The 16838-nt window shown below is 35.1% G+C and overlaps 1 protein-coding gene across 2 annotated transcripts; it reads right to left on the reverse strand.

Annotated features, from left to right (window-relative positions):
• Nucleotides 1-635: 635 nt before the first annotated feature.
• On the reverse strand, nucleotides 636-16566 carry LOC131150445 (protein NRT1/ PTR FAMILY 1.2-like). Of its 2 annotated transcripts, XM_058101165.1 has the most exons (5): nucleotides 16340-16453; nucleotides 15407-15573; nucleotides 3777-3994; nucleotides 2066-2616; nucleotides 636-1562 (listed from the first exon to the last, which is right to left on the reverse strand). In XM_058101165.1, the coding sequence occupies exons 3-5, from the start codon at nucleotides 3954-3956 to the stop codon at nucleotides 686-688; spliced, it is 1608 nt and encodes a 535-aa protein (XP_057957148.1). In that variant the 5' UTR covers nucleotides 3957-3994; nucleotides 15407-15573; nucleotides 16340-16453; the 3' UTR covers nucleotides 636-685. The 2 variants fall into 2 exon arrangements, with proteins under 2 accessions (XP_057957148.1, XP_057957147.1); XM_058101164.1 differs by lacking the exon at nucleotides 15407-15573 and having other exon boundaries at nucleotides 16340-16566.
• Between the last annotated feature and the right edge of the window lie 272 nt (nucleotides 16567-16838).

The raw sequence follows: 16838 nt of genomic DNA on the forward strand, positions 1-16838 counted from the left end.
TGAATTTGTCAATATATCAGCACTTGTCTAAATATAAACATTAAAATATTTATCTTAGTTTAAAATGATAGTATTTTTTTAAAAAAATAAAAATAAACAACTAATTTTGTTTTTGGAGCATGTGTGAGTGCGCACGTGCATGTGTTGTAAATATTCTTCGGCAACACCCTCGTGATTTATTTTTCTTAAAAAATATTTGTATTTTAGTCTTTATAATAAAATATTCTTAAAGTAAATTATTTAAAATAAAAGTAAATTGTAGGCAAAGATTCATTTACTGCAGTTTGCTTATTCCTCTTTTCTAAAAGGGTAATTGCTTGTAACTAATTCAGAACTTAAAACAATAATCAAAGCTTGACACTTAGATAACCACCCATTATAGGATCGGATTTCAAATATGATTAATTTTGTTGCCATGCTTTGTGCTTTGGAAATAATCAGTTTCTAAATGGCTAAAAATTTCTCCCAGTTGTCCAGTATGCAGAAACCATTCAGCTACGCCGCTAAATCATATTGGAAATATCCAGCATGGATCAACTAGGAAAATTTGAAACAAGGAAAGAGGTATCTATTTCGACAGCAAAACAAGAGAAAACAAAATCCATAGATTTCTAATCTAGCCATGGAAACATACCTTCAAGTCAAACAAGTAACCATTCAATTTTATCAACTGAAAGAACTGGCCTCAAAAATTACTCATCATATCCTCTTTATTTAGAATCCCACTCTCGTCTCTTGCACAGGGACCATAAGCCTTGCTACACACAAGGAAATACATTAAGTTAACCAAACTCAAAGCAGCAAGCAACCAGTAGTAGAAATCATAATGACCCTTGTTAATGTTGCTAGAGACCCAACTCTCTTTCCCTCCTCTTTTGGTAACATCATCAACTGTGCTCATTATAAAACTCGCTGCCAAATTTCCAATCGACATTCCTACTCCAAAGAGAGTGGATGCTATACTAGACATGCTTTTAGGGAGCTCGGAGTAATAAAACTCATTTTGCCCAACCGCGTTGAAAGCCTCGGCCAACCCACCCAGGCAAAGTTGTGGTAGTAGCCACATTGCTGACATGTCTATCTCCGCATCCGGGTGGTCAGAAAATCCTTCCCTTATTGCAGTTTTCCGACGAACACTCTCGACAATCGCTGATACTGCCATTGAAATGCCAGAGATAAAAATTCCAATCCCCATTCTTAGTTTAACATTGAGACGGGCTGGCTTTCCCATGATTTTGGATGCTAGAGGGAGAATCATGCGATCATAGAGAGCAATCCAGATTGTCAGAGAGATGACCATAAACACACTAAAGGAGCCTGCTGGAATTTCAAGGTCTGGAGTAATGTGCCGGTCCATGGGCTTTGTTAGGAGTGTTCGGAAGGAGTCTTGACTCATACACACAGACATCATGATTCCTGTTGACCACAATGGAATCACCCTGATCAGTGCTTTTAGCTCTTCTACTTGATCCACTGTGCAAAGACTCCATGGGTCTGATGCTCTTCCATCAGTCATCAAGTCTACTTCAGCATTTCTAACAACACAAGCCTTGTTCAGAAACCTACGGGTAGAGTAAATGAGGTTCGGAGTTAGAAAGTATGAGGAAATGCTTATAAGAGGAACTGACATATAAAATTGCCATGCATATACACAACTTTATGTCCACTGGAATAATCAAAGAAACAGAGGATTGTAAGTAATAGAATCGTCAGAACAAAAGCAATTTTTCCCTCTAACTCACAAATGCGTAAATGAGAGAGAGAGAGAGAGAGAGAGAGAGAGAGAGAGAGAGAGAGACTTCCAAAATGAACCTATCATAGACAACCAACCACTCTACTCTACTCCTAGTCCATAAATAAAAAGAGCTTTTCCAACAAAGGAACCAATCAATTTTTGAAAGGAAAAAAAAGAATCTCTCATACCTACACTCAATAATGCACCAAACAAATCTACTCAAATATGACGGCCTTTGAGGCACAAAGGCCAATATAGACGGATGAAAAATGATATGAGACAGAATTTGAGATATAATTGAGAAAGGCTATTTTACCAATTTAATCATACCTCAGCTTCCCACTTGGCACAAGAAGCGCTGATCCCTTTTTGTGATAGTACATTACATCCATGCACTGTGATGGTAATGAGAGATCTCTATTTTTGTAAGAGGCTAACATCACTTGAAAAAAACCAGTGACAAAGCTTGTGGTGGCCTTCAACTTGACATAAAAGTGCGAAGCCAAGAAAAATGAAACAGCCGACAAAAACATGAGCACAACAGGAACACCAAATCCCACTTTCCATCCCATATTTTCTTGAAGATACACAATGCAAGTCATTGCAATGACAACAGAAAGTGAGGCAGCAGCATAGTACCAGTTGAAGAAGCTCTCTAGGTTACCTGTGTTTTTCATGTTACCTCTCGCAACCAACTGATCTGCACCAAATACCATGGAAGATGACCTGATGCCACCAGCCCCAATGGACATGAGAGCTAAAGAAGAACACAGGAGAATGAGTTGGGACAATGTTGCAGAGTCACAATTGCTGCTATAATGGTTGCATGGGGGTGGCCTTACTTGTGGAATCATGGTGGTTAACCATAGAAGAAACATCCCCTGTAAGGATGAAAGCATGTCTGGATTAATACACCAATTCCAATGAGTATATCTACTGTGACACTATCATAATGCCATTGGACTCTCTGACAGAGCTAACTCTATATTCTTAAAATGATTTCCCATATAGTGTAAGGATCCATTCTAATTGAATTCCAAGGCCTGAAAATTCTGGTAGTATCTGTTGTCTACTCTGCATTTAATGTACTCCCCACAGCAACAACTCCCAACCCCAAGTAGTTGTAGTAGTAGTAGTAGTGGTAGCAGTAGTAGTAATAATAATAATAATAATAATAATAGGAAATTAAAGGAAAAAAAAGGACATCAGAAAATAATTTTTGGCACTCTAAAATTGAAAGAAATGTCAACATTTAGTGCAAAGCAAAAAACTAATGAATTTCTAAGACTACAGAACTGCATGGTATTGTATTTGTATATTCCGTGGATGAATAATGAATATGGTTGCTATTTCATTAAAAAAAAGATTTTTTCTGTTTACAAGGAAGATCCTAGAATTACTAGCTTTAGCATTCATATATATACAAACTACAAATTATTGGACATATAAAAATAAATCTTCTTAACTTTAATACCTGCATTCCCATTTTCACTTCCTAGCATTGGTTAGCTCCCCACTTCCCTCAAAGTAAAATCGTGATTTATGTCATGTTATTTGCATGCCTTGGGTGTTCAAAAGTCAGTGTGTGAATGTGTATAATGATGAGGTGGATGATGATGATTAATACTTAAAAAAACATATTTATTTTTAAAATTCTCAATGTCTCTCAAGGCTGCGTTTGAGAACATGGGATTGGGGTCCCATGGACAAAAATCAAAATGTAAGGCAAGAGTGAGTGCGTTAATGATGGTGACGACTGACAACTCAAACTTAAAATTCTATTTAGGGTTCTTAATTTTCTCAAGATTCTGTTTGGTCCCAAGCACAATGTCAAGTTTTAGCAGTAGTTAGCAGATAACAGACACTATGGAAAAGTCAGTAATGCAATATTATTTTAAAAATCTATTCAAATAAAGCAATGTTTATTTGAAAAATCCACTGATACAATAGTAATGACCCTGCAGGTAAAGTGAAACACAGAGAAATAAAGAAGTCTAATTCTTAACTAAGAGGAACTGAGAGATCTGAAATTTTGTCATACCAGCAGGCTAACTATGGATCCAAACCCAATCATCCTAAAGCGACCCACGAAAGAATCTGCAAGAAAAGCCCCAAGAACTGGCATGAGATTGGTGGCTGCAGACCAGTAGAAAAGTATGTTGGAGCCCCTGGCCGTCTCCAATCCATATTCTCTCATCAAATACATTATCATGTTAGGCATCAACCCATAGCTTGCCACTTTCTCAAAGGCTTCATTTGCTGCCAGAAAATAAAATTAAAAAAGTCAAAATTCAAGAAAATTGACCATTGTTGGGCACATAAGAGTCTCAAGCTCCTTCTTTTGGGGTTAATTGGTTCAATGTTTTAAAAAGCAAAGGCACCAGGCAAGGATTTTTAACTCTTAAGAGGTGAGGCATAATCCTTAAGGCGTTGAGGAGTAAGCCATTCGAGAATTTTAAAATATGTAAATAAATTTTGTATATTTTAATAAATAAATAATTAAGAACAATTTTCAATAAAATATAAAATAGAAATTAAATATAATTTTTAAACTACTTGTTGGCCATACAAAAACTAATAATAGGAATTCATTAAGTAAATCATGCTAGGACAGCTATAACACTACAAAGTTCAAATTATTTTCAATATCTAAGATACAAGTCTCAACTATTTTGTAAAGATTGACGTTGAAGAGTGTTGGCTTTCAAATCTCGTTTTGATGATAACAAATGAAAGATGATTTAACATGTGTTGTTAAAGTGATGATGTTTCAAGAATACTTAAAGACAAAGTTCAAAAGAAAGAATAGCAATGAAAGTTCATGATCACTAAGGACTCAAAAGCCACATTCATATTTAAAGTGATCCAAAGGAAGCTCAAGCAACACCAAAATGAGTAAAGTTTGTGGAAATCTAAAGCTGACTCAAAACTCAAGTCAAAGGGGACACAAAGCAAAAATACTATAGAAGACTTCAAGCTTAGAGTTTTAGGCTTTAAGACAAATGATGTAAGTATTTCATATTGAAATATCACATGGAAATATTTTGAAGCTCTTTAGGGGCCATTGTGGACTTGGAGACTTTATTTAAAAAACCTCGGAAAAGGTTTTATAAGTATCAAAGCAAGAGAGCAAAAATTTTTTGAAAACCAAACTGAAAAACAGTTTTGTAACTGCCTAGACGACTGAAGTGTAATACCAAAAGACTGAAGAATTTCCTGATGAAATCCTGAAGAGGCAGTATAGGCCCAAAAGGCTAAATAGGTCACCCCAGTCAACTGACCCTATTTTGAGTTATATTTTTCAGTGTTTTAAAGGACTTCAGAAGACTGAACCCGATACTTCAGTCTACTGAACACTGTTAACGGCTATAATTTTTAAATGTTTTAAAATTCAAACTAAGGTTTCTTGTGCCCAAAATTTTATAAAAACTTGGGAAATACTCCAAGTAATCTTGGGCAACACGAAAATACTTTTATGAGCCTATAAATACATGCTTTTAGCAAATCAAACATACCAAGAAATTGAAAATCTGTTTTAAAGCTGAAAGTCTTCTTGCTCTCTCAAAAATCTCTCTTGCTCACTCTTTGAAAAACTGAATTGCTGTGAAAATATGAAGTGTTGATCATCTTTCTCTGAGTTCTAGACTACTGAATCGTTGAATCTCATCTAGAGAAGGAATTTTGTGAAATCACTCTTGAGCTTCAATTTTATTTCTTTTGATATTTGATATTGAAGTACATAGTGCTTTCAATTGTACTAATCTACTCTTTTGAGAGTGTTATTGTACACAGGAATTGTTTCTTGTCTGTTGTAATTATTGACGATTCAAGGATTGTTTGGATCGTTGGACCAAGCGTGGGATATCGCTTGGAGAGGGGGCTCTACCCTTAAGGAGGGATTTGTAAAGGTTTGCTCTGCTCGGAAAGGAGTGCTATAGTAGAATCCTTAGGTAGTATTGGCCTAAGGCAAGGACGTAGGCTAGGGATAAGCCGAACCTCGTAAAAATCTCGGTCTCACTCTTACCCTTCTCTTTACTTTCAGCATATATATATATATATACATTGTGTTGTGTGTATGCAAAGTGCAAGTTGCGGAAAATTAAAAACTGAGATTAAGAAGACTCTTAACTTAAGAAAGTACATTTAATTAAACTTTTGCAAAACCCAAAAGGGAATACGTTGTTTAATCGTTTGCAGAAATCTTAGTTGAGAGAGTGCAAACAATTTCATTCATTGTAGGGCTTGAAACAAACATATATTCACAGGTCTACAAACAAAATCCATCTTGAGTTCTTCCTGAAACTGAACAGTACTACATCTTATATCTTGATTGAGTATTTTGTGGTTGATTGGTTTAGTTGTTGATTGGTTATTTAATTGATTGAATACTGGTTTGTGGATTGATTATTTAATTAAGTTTTTGTTGTGTGATTGCTAAATTAACAAGAGGTTAAGAATACATAAAAAGAATTAAAATTTTAATAACCCAATTCACCCCCCCTCTTGGGCTACACCTTGACTTTCAATTGGTATCAGAGTTGTGTTATAACAAATCTTAAAAAGTAGTTATATAAAGATCTACATGGCACATGTAGGAGTAGCTCCCTTTGGAGAGGATCAATCCTCAACTAGGCCACTAATCTTTTGTGGACTCAATTACACCTTTTGGAAACGACGAATGAGGATTTGTCTTCAAACTATGGATTGGAAAGCTTGGAAAGTTGTCACACATGGTGACTTAATCCCTACAAAGCTAGTAAATGGAAAAAAGGTTCCTAAGGAAGAAAAAGAAATGACCGAAATGGATCATAAAATGCTACAAGTCAACTATAGTGCTACAAACGCCCTATATTGTGCACTTGACATTAATGAATTCAATAGAGTTATGACTTGTAAAACAGCAAAGGAAATTTGGGATAAACTTGAAGTAACCTACGAAGGTACCGTAGATGTTAGAGACAATAGAATCAATATGTTTACTAGTGAATACGAAGCCTTTAGGATGAATCCTGATGAAACCATCACAAACATGTACACTAGGTTTACACATATCATAAACTCATTAAACGCATTGGGGAAAACATATTCCACCTATGAGATGATACGCAAAATCCTTAGAGGACTTCCACATGTTTGGGAACCAAAAGCCACAGCCATAATAGAAGGTAGAAATCTCAAGACCACCTCACTAGATGAACTTATAGGTTCACTTCTCACTTATGAAATGGCTATGAAAGAAAGGAACACTGAAAATAAAAAGAAGAAATCTATAGCTCTTAAAGCATCTAAAGAAAGCTCAAGTGAACAAGATGATGAAACTAGTGAATTAGATGATGAAGAACTAGCATTTATCACTAAAAGACTTGGAAAATTCTTTAAAAGAAACAAGTTCACTAGAAAATTCAGAGGAACAAAAACTGAAAAAGGTGAAACTAGTAAAAAGGAAAACAAAAATAAGAATGATCCACCTACTTGTTATCATTGTAAAAAGGTCAGACATATCAAGTCGGACTGTCCACAGCTCAAGAAAGAAAAGAAGAAGAAGAAGAAAACAGCAATGAAAGCCACATGGGACGATACAAGCTCAAGTGAGTCGAAGAATGAATCCAGCGAACAAGAGATGGCCAACATGTGCTTCATGGCACACAACGTTGAGGTAAATTCTTACGACGACTCCTCGGAAGAATCAAGTGATGAATCATGTAATGATTCATGTGAAAGTATGCCATCCTACAAAGAACTCTAAGCTGAATTGTTTGCTCTCCATAATAGATTTAGTAAAGTATCAAAGAGGAACATAGTTTTAAAAGAACAAAATGAGAGTCTTAAAAACCAGCTAGAATCCTCAAAATCTGCTGAAAAAGAAAAAGAGTCTCATATTGACAACCTAATGGAGAAAATAAACACTATGTCTCAAAAATTGGTCAAAATGCAAGTAAATAATCAAAGCAAGAAAGACTTAGAAATAAGTGAACTTAAAAATTCAATTCTAGATAAAGAAAAGATTATTTATAACTTTACTAGAGGAAAAGAGAATTTTGAAAAGATGGTTAGACAACAAAGAATAACTAACAATAAAGAAAGAATAGGTTACAATGGAATTACAAATAGAAGAAAGAAGAACTTATTCATGGGATACTTCGTAAAACAAGAAAAACACTATGCAAGTACATCCTCTACAAATATACATGAACATACTACTTGTTACTTATGTAGGAATAAGGGACACATAATGTTTAATTGTCCACTTAAGAAGAAATATGTCAAAGTTAAGAATGAGTGGAAAATAAACACTAAAACTAGACATGATTTAAAAAGAATTAAGAAGGTTTGGATTCTAAAAGCAACACCATAAATTTGTACTTGTAGGTATGCTTTAGGTCTACTCCATCCAAAGAAAAATGGTACTTGGACAGCGGGTGTTCAAGACATATGACGAGAGATAGAATAAAGTTCACCACCCTAGCTCAAAGAGATGGAGGATATGTAACTTTCGGTGACAACGTAAAAGGCAAAATTGTCGGAATTGGTAAGATAGGTAAAGAACCCTCACTCACCATTGATGATGTATTGTTAGTTGATGGTTAAAAGCACAATCTTTTAAGTACAAGTCAATTTAGTGACAAAGGGTTAGACATAATCTTTAAGAAAGACAAATGCCTAGTTCAATATCCTAAGAAACAAGAATTCCTTTTTACAGCCTATAGAGTGAACAATGTGTATTGTATAAACATTGATAATCTAATTTCTCAAGACGTAACATGCTTGGCTGCCATGAATGAAGCCAATTGGCTTTGGCATAGAAGACTAGGACATGCAAGCATGGATCTTCTATCAAAATTATCTAAGAAAAATTTAGTAAAAGGGTTACCTAATACAAAGTTCATAAAAGATAAAATTTGTGATGCTTGCCAACTTGGAAAACAAATTAAAACAAGCTTTAAAAAGAAGCATATCTCTTCTAGTAGACCCTTAGAACTCATATATTTGGATTTGTTTGGTCCTACTAGAACTCAAAGCTTAGGAGGTAAACAATATGCTTTCGTAATAGTTGATGACTACTCTAGGTTTACTTGGGTATTGTTCTTAACTAACAAAGATGAAGCTTGTAACTTGTTAATAAGTTTATGCAAGAAACTTCAAAATGAAAAAGGATACAATGTCTCAAACATAAGAAGTGATCAAAGAAGAGAGTTCAAAAATAAAGATGTTGAAAAGTTTTGTAATGATCATGGAATTAGTCATAATTTCTCAGCACCTAGAAATTCACAACAAAATGGAGTCGTTGAAAGAATGAATAGAACCCTTCAAGAAATGGCTAGAACAACGTTAAATGAAAATAAACTACCTAAGTATTTTTGGGCTAAAGCTGTTAATACCGCTTTTTATGTAATAAATAGAGTTTCCATTAGATCAAGCCTAAATAAAACTCTGAATTATGGAAAGGTAGAAGGCCTAACATAGCTTACTTTCATGTTTTTGGATGTAAATGCTTTGTACTTAATGACAAAGATAACTTAGGGAAATTTAATGCTAAGTCAGATGAAGGTATCTTCCTAGGATATGCGGCAAATAGTTAGGCTTTTAGAATCTATAACAAGAGAACACTAACAATTATTGAATCAATTCACGTAACCTTTGATGAATCAAATCCCTTCACAAAAGAAATTAAAAATGAAGAAAAAAATGATGTTTCACAAAAAGAAGAAGGTCTAGAAATCAAAGAAGAAAAAAAAGAGAACAGTGAAGAAATTCCAAAGGACAATCCTATAGAAAATTCTGAATTACCAAGGGAATGGAAGTATGTAAGAAATCACCCTCAAGATCAAATCATAGGAGAACCATCAATACGAGTAACAACAAGGTCTTCCTTGAAAAACCTATATAATCACTATGCCTTCTTATCTCAAGATGAACCTAAGAATGTTGAAGAAACTCTAAATGATGACTCTTGGATTATTGCTATGCAAGAGGAATTAAATCAATTCAAAAGAAATAAAGTATGGAATTTAGTACCCAAACCAAAAAATCATTCAATTAATTGGAATTAAATGGGTATTTAGGAATAAAAAACATGAAAACGGAATTGTAGTTAGAAATAAAGCTAGATTAGTAGCTCAAGGATACAACCAAGAAGAAGGTATAGATTATGATGAAACTTTTGCCCCCATAACTAGAATGGAAGCAATTCGAATACTTTTAGCCTACGCATCCCATAAGGAATTCAAATTATACCAAATGGATGTAAAAAGTGCCTTCTTGAATGGTTTCATAATTCGAATGTGTATAGATTAACTAAGGCATTGTACGGATTAAAACAAACTACTAGAGCTTGGTATGAAAGATTAAGCGAAGACATGCTTATAATTCAAATGTATGTTGATGATATCATATTTTGTGCTACAAATGATCAATTATGTAAGGAATTTGCAAAGTGTATGCAAAATGAGTTTGAGATGAGTATGATGGGAGAATTAAATTACTTTCTAGGATTAAAAATTAAGCAAGTTAAAAATGGAACCTTCATAAGTCAATCCAAATACATAAAAGGCATGCTCAAAAAATTCGATATGGAAAGTAGTAAACCCTGTAGGGACACCCATGAGTACTTCAATAAGTCTTGATAAAGATGAAAAAGAGAAACCAGCGGATATGAAATATTATAGAAGAATGATAGGAAGTTTGCTATATCTAATGGCAAGTAGGCCCGATATAATGTTTAATGTATGCATGTGTGCATGATTTCAATCAACACCCAAAGAATCACACCAAATAGTCATTAAAAGAATTCTAAGATACCTGATAGGCACAATGGACTTGGGTCTTTGGTATCCTAAGGACACCAGATTTGAAATGATCAGCTATTCGGATGCCGACTATGCGGGGTGTAAGATAGATAGAAAAAGTACTAGTGGCACTTGTCACTTTTTAAGACGATCTTTAGTATCTTGGTTTTCTAAGAAACAAAACTCCGTAGTCTTATCAACCGTTGAAGCTAAATATGTAGCAGCCGAGAGTTGTTGTGCACAAACTTTGTATATGAAACAACAATTAAAAGATTTTAATCTTTTGAATACACAACTATTCCAATCAAGTGTGATAGCACAAGTGCAATAAATATATCTAAAAATCCTATATCACACTCAAGAACTAAACATATTGACATAAGACATCACTTTCTAAGGGATCATGTTCAAAAAGAAGACATCCTACTTGAATTTATAAACACAAATGACCAATGGGCGGATATCTTTACAAAACCTCTCTCCGAAGAAAGATTCGTATCCTTAGAAGAGAACTTGGATTGTTACATAGTAGGGAAGTGATTTAGGAAAGGTTTCAGGATAAGCATAGAAAGAACTATGCAAAATTACAGACTTCAGACGACTAAGCGTGGAAGCTCAGACGACTGAGCCATGACACCTCAAACAACTGAGGTGTTATTGTCTGTTCAGATTCCTATTCTGCAAATCTTCAGAAGACTGAACTTAATATTCAGTCTACTGAAGTCACGGAATCTATATATTTAACTCGCAAAAACCCTAACTTCAGGCTTCTGAACCCCGTTCCATCTCTCATCCGAAGTACCCACTCTCTGTCTTCTTTAATCCTCACCAAAAATCTCTTGAATCCTAGCCTCCCAACACCATTATACATCTTCACCTACGGATTCAAGAGTTTTATAGCTGGGTTTTGTTTGCTCTCTAATCTTCAATATGCCTCACACTAAGACGACAGAAAACAGTGGAACTTCTTCCGGTAGAGATGATAACAACATTGAAAGATGGCTAGTCACACCTCCATCCAAGCTTCGTTATCGTTCTTCTCTCAGGTCTACGGATCCTATTCTTGGTAAGGTGATCGACACCGCTTTCTTTGATACCAAATTCCCTGAGATACTCCCCATGTTTAGGAATATTGGCTAGAAAAACTTTGTAGTGTGCCAAGCTGAAGGCATGTTCCCCAATCATATCAAAATTTTTTATGCCAACATGATTCATAGTGACGGTGTTTTAACTACCGAGGTTAAGGGCAAGAAAATTGTTTTAACTCCTCAAATTTTAGCTCCAATACTACATATCATCCCAAGAAAATTTTAATGTCCTGCATTTGCTCAATCCTGGATTTTAGAGCAAGACTTCACACCTGAAGCATTTTAGCCTCTGATTAAGGAAAATGAACTTGTGTATTTTGGACATCCACCATTGTACAAACAATTGAATCTCCAAGCCCAAATCCTTCACAAAATCATTTCACATAAAATCTTACCCAAGACTGGCTCCTTCGATCATCTTTCCTATGTTAAGTGCTTTGTCTTATGGTGTCTACTTAAAGGAAAGAAACTTGATCTGACTAGTCTTATTTCGAAGTGGATGTGGGCAAAGTTAGAAGCATCAAAGTGACCCTTCCATATGGAGGTGCATTGAACCTCATCTTTGCTCAGCTTGATATCACTACACCTTCTGAATTGTTCATAAAACGTACTCGTTATGATCTCTTCAACTCCACAACCCTTAAGCAAATGGGCTATGACAAGAGTGATTAGGGTTGGTACTTCAAAGGAGGAAGGCCTCAACGAGCACCAGAGTTCCTCCTCCTCCTCCTCCAGCTCATGACCAAGGACCACCTGCAGACACTCCTTCTTGGTTCATGTCCTTTCATAGTGAATTCTCCACTTTCAGTAGGGATATGAGGTCAGGACTTCAGACCCTTCAGGAGAAAGTATCCTCCCTTGATCAGCGTCTCACTCGTATTGAGGAATATCAGGCTAGCTCATCCAAAGGTGTTGATCCTATGGACACTAGTTCAACCCCTCGAAATGATGATGAAGATCTGAGGAAGGGAGTGATGAAGGTGATGAAGAAGAGGAAGGAAATGAAGAAGAGGAAGGCGATGAGGAAGAAGAAGGAGATGAAGAAGAGAAAGATGATCAAGTAGCTGAAGAAGAAGATGATGATGATGATGATGATGATGCTGATAGCTGAGTTTTTAGACTTTTTATGACGTACTCTTGATGTAAACACTTAGTTATGTTGCCTTGCTTGACTTTCCTATGTTTGTATTACATGTGCTCTTTTAATGACTTTTTGCATTATACCCCTCAATTCTTTTTGAATGATGTCAAAGGGGGAGAGAAGTTTTGAGCAAATATGATATGAAATTTTGAGCAAATATGATATGAATTTTGATATGGAAAATGAATGTTAAAGCATGAATGATAAAGCACAATATGAGCAAATATGTTAAAGGAATATAAAATAAAGCAGTTAAAGCACACTTCATGATGACATATGCTAAATGAAAATACTTGATTGTGTGTGTTTAATGTATTTGACTGTGTGTGTTCATATGCTTAATGTATTTGATTGTGTTCATATGCTTAATTGTAATTTTTTTTTTTTGAAGTTACTCATATTTGATATCATCGCTTTTCAAAAGTATTACAAGGCATGTTTATTGTAATGGGGAGCCTTGTCAAAGAATCTCTCATCGTTGCTCTTTATTTGTCATCATAAAAAGTGGGGAGATTCTTGGCCTAACATGGTTTTCAAATCTCGTTTTGATGATAACAAATGAAGGATGATTTAACATGTGTTGTTAAAGTGATGATATTTCAGGAATACTTAAAACAAAGTTCAAAAGAAAGAATAGCAATGAAAGTTCAAGATCACTAAGGACTCAAAAGCCACATTCATATTTAAAGTGATCCAAAGGAAGCTCAAGCGACACCAAAATGAGTAAAGTTTGTGGAAATCTAAAGTTGACTCAAAGCTCAAGTCAAAGGGGACACAGCAAAAATACCATGGAAGACTTCAAGCTTAGAGTTTTAGGCTTTAAGACAAATGATGTAAGTCCTTCATATTAAAATATCACATGGAAATATTTTGAAGCTCTTTAGGGGTCATTGTGGACTTAGAGACTTTATTTAAAAAATCCCGGAAAAAGTTTTATAAGTAATCAAAGCAAGAGAGCAAAGATTTTTTGAAAACCAAACTAAAAAACCAATTTTGTAGCTGCCCAGACGACTGAAGTGTGATACCAGAAGACTAAAGAATTTCCTCAGAAGACCGACGATTAAGTTCAGTCTACTGAAGAATTTCCTAATGAAATCGTGAAAAGGCAGTATAGGCCCGGAAGACAGAACTGGTCACCCCAGTCGACTGACCCTGTTTTGAATTATATTTTTCAGTGTTTTAAAGGGCTTTAGAAGACTGAACCCGATACTTTAGTCTATTGAACACTGTTAACGGCTATAATTTTTAAATGTTTTAAAATTCAAACTAAGGTTTCTTGTGCCTCAAAATTTTATAAAAGCCTGGGAAATACTCCAAGTAATCTTGGGCAATATGAAAATACTTTTATGAGCCTATAAATACATGCTTTTAGCAAATCAAACATACCAAGAAATTGAAAATTTGTTTTTAAGCTGAAAGCCTTCTTGCTCTCTCAAAGATCTCTCTTGCTCACTCTTTGCAAAACTGAATTGCTGTGAAAATCTGAAGTGCTGATCATCTTTCTCTGAGTTCTAGACTACTGAATTGCCGATTCTCATCTATAAAAGGAATTTGGTGAAATCACTCTTGAGCTTCAATCTTATCTCTTTTGATATTTGATATTGAAGTATATAGTACTTTCAATTGTACTAATCTACTATTTTGAGATTGTTATTGTACACAGGAATTTTTTCTTATCTCTTGTAGTTATTGATGATTCAATGATTGTTTGGATCGTTGGACCAAGTGTGGGATATCGCTTGGAGAGGGGGCTCTACCCTTAAGGAAAGATTTGTAAAGGTTTGCTCCGCCCGGAAAGGAGTGCTATAGTGGAATCCTTAGGTGGTATTGGCGTAAGGTGAGGACGTCAGCTGGAGATAAGCCGAACCTCATAAAAATCTCGGTCTCACTCTTACCCTTCTCTTTACTTTCAGCATATATATATACATTGTGTTGTGTGTATGCAAAGTGAGGTTGCTGAAAATTAAAAACCGAGATTAAGAAGACTCTTAACTTAAGAAAGTACGTTTGATTAAACTTTTACAGAAACCCAAAAGGAAGTATGTTGTTTAATCGTTTGCGGAAATCTTAGTTGAGAGATTGCAAACAATTTCATTCATTGCAGGGCTTGAAACAAACAAATATTCACAAGGCTACAAACGAACTTCATCTTGAGTTCTTCCTGAAATTGAAAAGTACTACATCTTATATCTTGATTAAGTACTTTGTGGTTGATTGGTTATTTGATTAATTGAATACTGGTTTGTGGATTGATTCTTTAATTAAGTTTTTGTTGTATGATTGTTAAATTAACATGAGGTTAAGAATACATAAAAAGAATTAAAATTTTAATAATCCAATTCACCCCCCCTCTTGTGGCTGCACCTTGACTTTCAAAGAGTTTTAGATCAAATATTAAAAAAATTATTTCATATAAACACGGCTAAAATTTTCTAGCCAAATCTAACTTGAGATTCACACATCCAAAATGCATCTGACTAAAGGGCACAAAAAGGCATGACTTCTGTACAACTTCGTAAGCCCCACTACCTAATGTGTTGCTTCTTTGGGATTTGATATTTTAGATTGAGCCTCAAGGCCTTTTAGGCATGGCTCATGTTAAGACGAGCCTTGATCAAGCCTTTTAAAATATTGAATTGGATAATCAGATTCATACCATATATGAAGCTCAGGAATAGAATTCTTTGCAGTGTCAGGCCCCCAAACGACAGCAGGTAGAGCTGGAGGAAATTTTTGGAAATGAAGCAGCAAGCACATTGCAAAACCTTATACCAAACAAAATACGAACTTTTTTTCTTGACAATCTGATTCCATTTTATGCCCCTGTGAAAATTATAAGAGAAGGCGCAGGAATTGAGCAAATGCAAAGGAGCTGATTTTGTTAACATTAATGAGGGTGGATTTTGCCTTGTCCAATAACTGAGGACTTGATGAAGCTTTGGCCAGTTACTGAGTCTATCCTTATCAGGGCTGGCTTCAGTTTGAGTTTTTCCAACTTGTAACAGGAAAATATCTCACATTCATTGGTATTCTGTTATGTGGGGTTTTTGAAAATGGCATCTTTCGAAGACAGCTTCATTCTCTGGCTATAAAATACACCAAACTAAAAATGTGCTATTGGGTCTAAATCTAAAATTGTACTCTACTGGAAACCTTCAGTCTTCTTTTATTGTGAGCTCCCCAAATGGGTATGAAAACCAATTTCCATAAAGTGCAGTGTAAGTGTAGGGCTTGCCTTCCTGAGAATCTTGAAATGCAGAGGACCAAAGTCCAAAGGATTTTCCCCTCAAAGTACCGCATTCCTCTGAGGTTTAAGAGAAATGACAGGTTCATCAATGCAGCCCTTGCAGCATGAGTTTGATTAGGTTTTTCCTCCACAGGGTCTTGGTTGTGTTTTAATTGGTGTTGTTTTGCAGATCAACTCCACACTAGAAGCATTATCTTTCTTTGTTTGAGATTTTCCTATTTTTTTCTTAATTTTTGTAGTTAATATCTCCTTTAATTTTTGCTTTGTACATTAATTCTTCTATGCCCTCAAGAAATCTATTCATTTACCACTTCTTCTCAAACAAAATGAAAGACAATGTACCTATGATGAATGGCATGGTTCTGAAGCCACCCTTTGATGTTCCCAGTAAAGGTTTTTTTATCATCTTCTCCTCTTCGTCGGAAACACCCTCCATTGTACTCTTCCCAGGAAAGGCTTCCTGGCGCCTAGGAGAAGAGAGAGAGAGAGAGAGAGAGAGAGAGAGAGAGAGAGAGAGAGAGAGAGAGAGAGTGAGCGAGAGAGCAAGTCTGTCAGTCTGCGTGTGTGCAGAACTGAAAAATGAAAATTACGCTGGTCGAATATATAGTTTTTTTCTTTTCAAATGACGTTCCTTTTAAATTTTTTTAAATGGCACGCTATGCACGCGTTAGCGACTTGTGATGGAATTAAATATTAAATTTAAATTAGATGAATTTACACATATTTTAATATAATTTTATATTATATTTTATAAAAATCAATATCAATCTAAAATTAATTTTTTTCCAAATATAAGATAAGACTTTGCCGAACCACATAATTTTTTATATCATTATTTTAA

Source organism: Malania oleifera, chromosome 3 (assembly GCF_029873635.1).
Source record: "Malania oleifera isolate guangnan ecotype guangnan chromosome 3, ASM2987363v1, whole genome shotgun sequence".
Taxonomy (NCBI): domain Eukaryota; kingdom Viridiplantae; phylum Streptophyta; class Magnoliopsida; order Santalales; family Ximeniaceae; genus Malania; species Malania oleifera.

Coding starts and splice junctions, on each gene's coding strand:
- LOC131150445 (XM_058101164.1), bottom strand. CDS start 16,433: ATGGAGGGTGTTTCCGACGAAGAGGAGAAGATGATAAAAAAACCTTTA. Junction 3,995..16,339: donor AACCATGCCATTCATCATAG/GTACATTGTCTT, acceptor ATTTTCTGGCAG/CAAATGAAGCCTTTGAGAAA. Junction 2,617..3,776: donor GATCCATAGTTAGCCTGCTG/GTATGACAAAAT, acceptor TCATCCTTACAG/GGGATGTTTCTTCTATGGTT.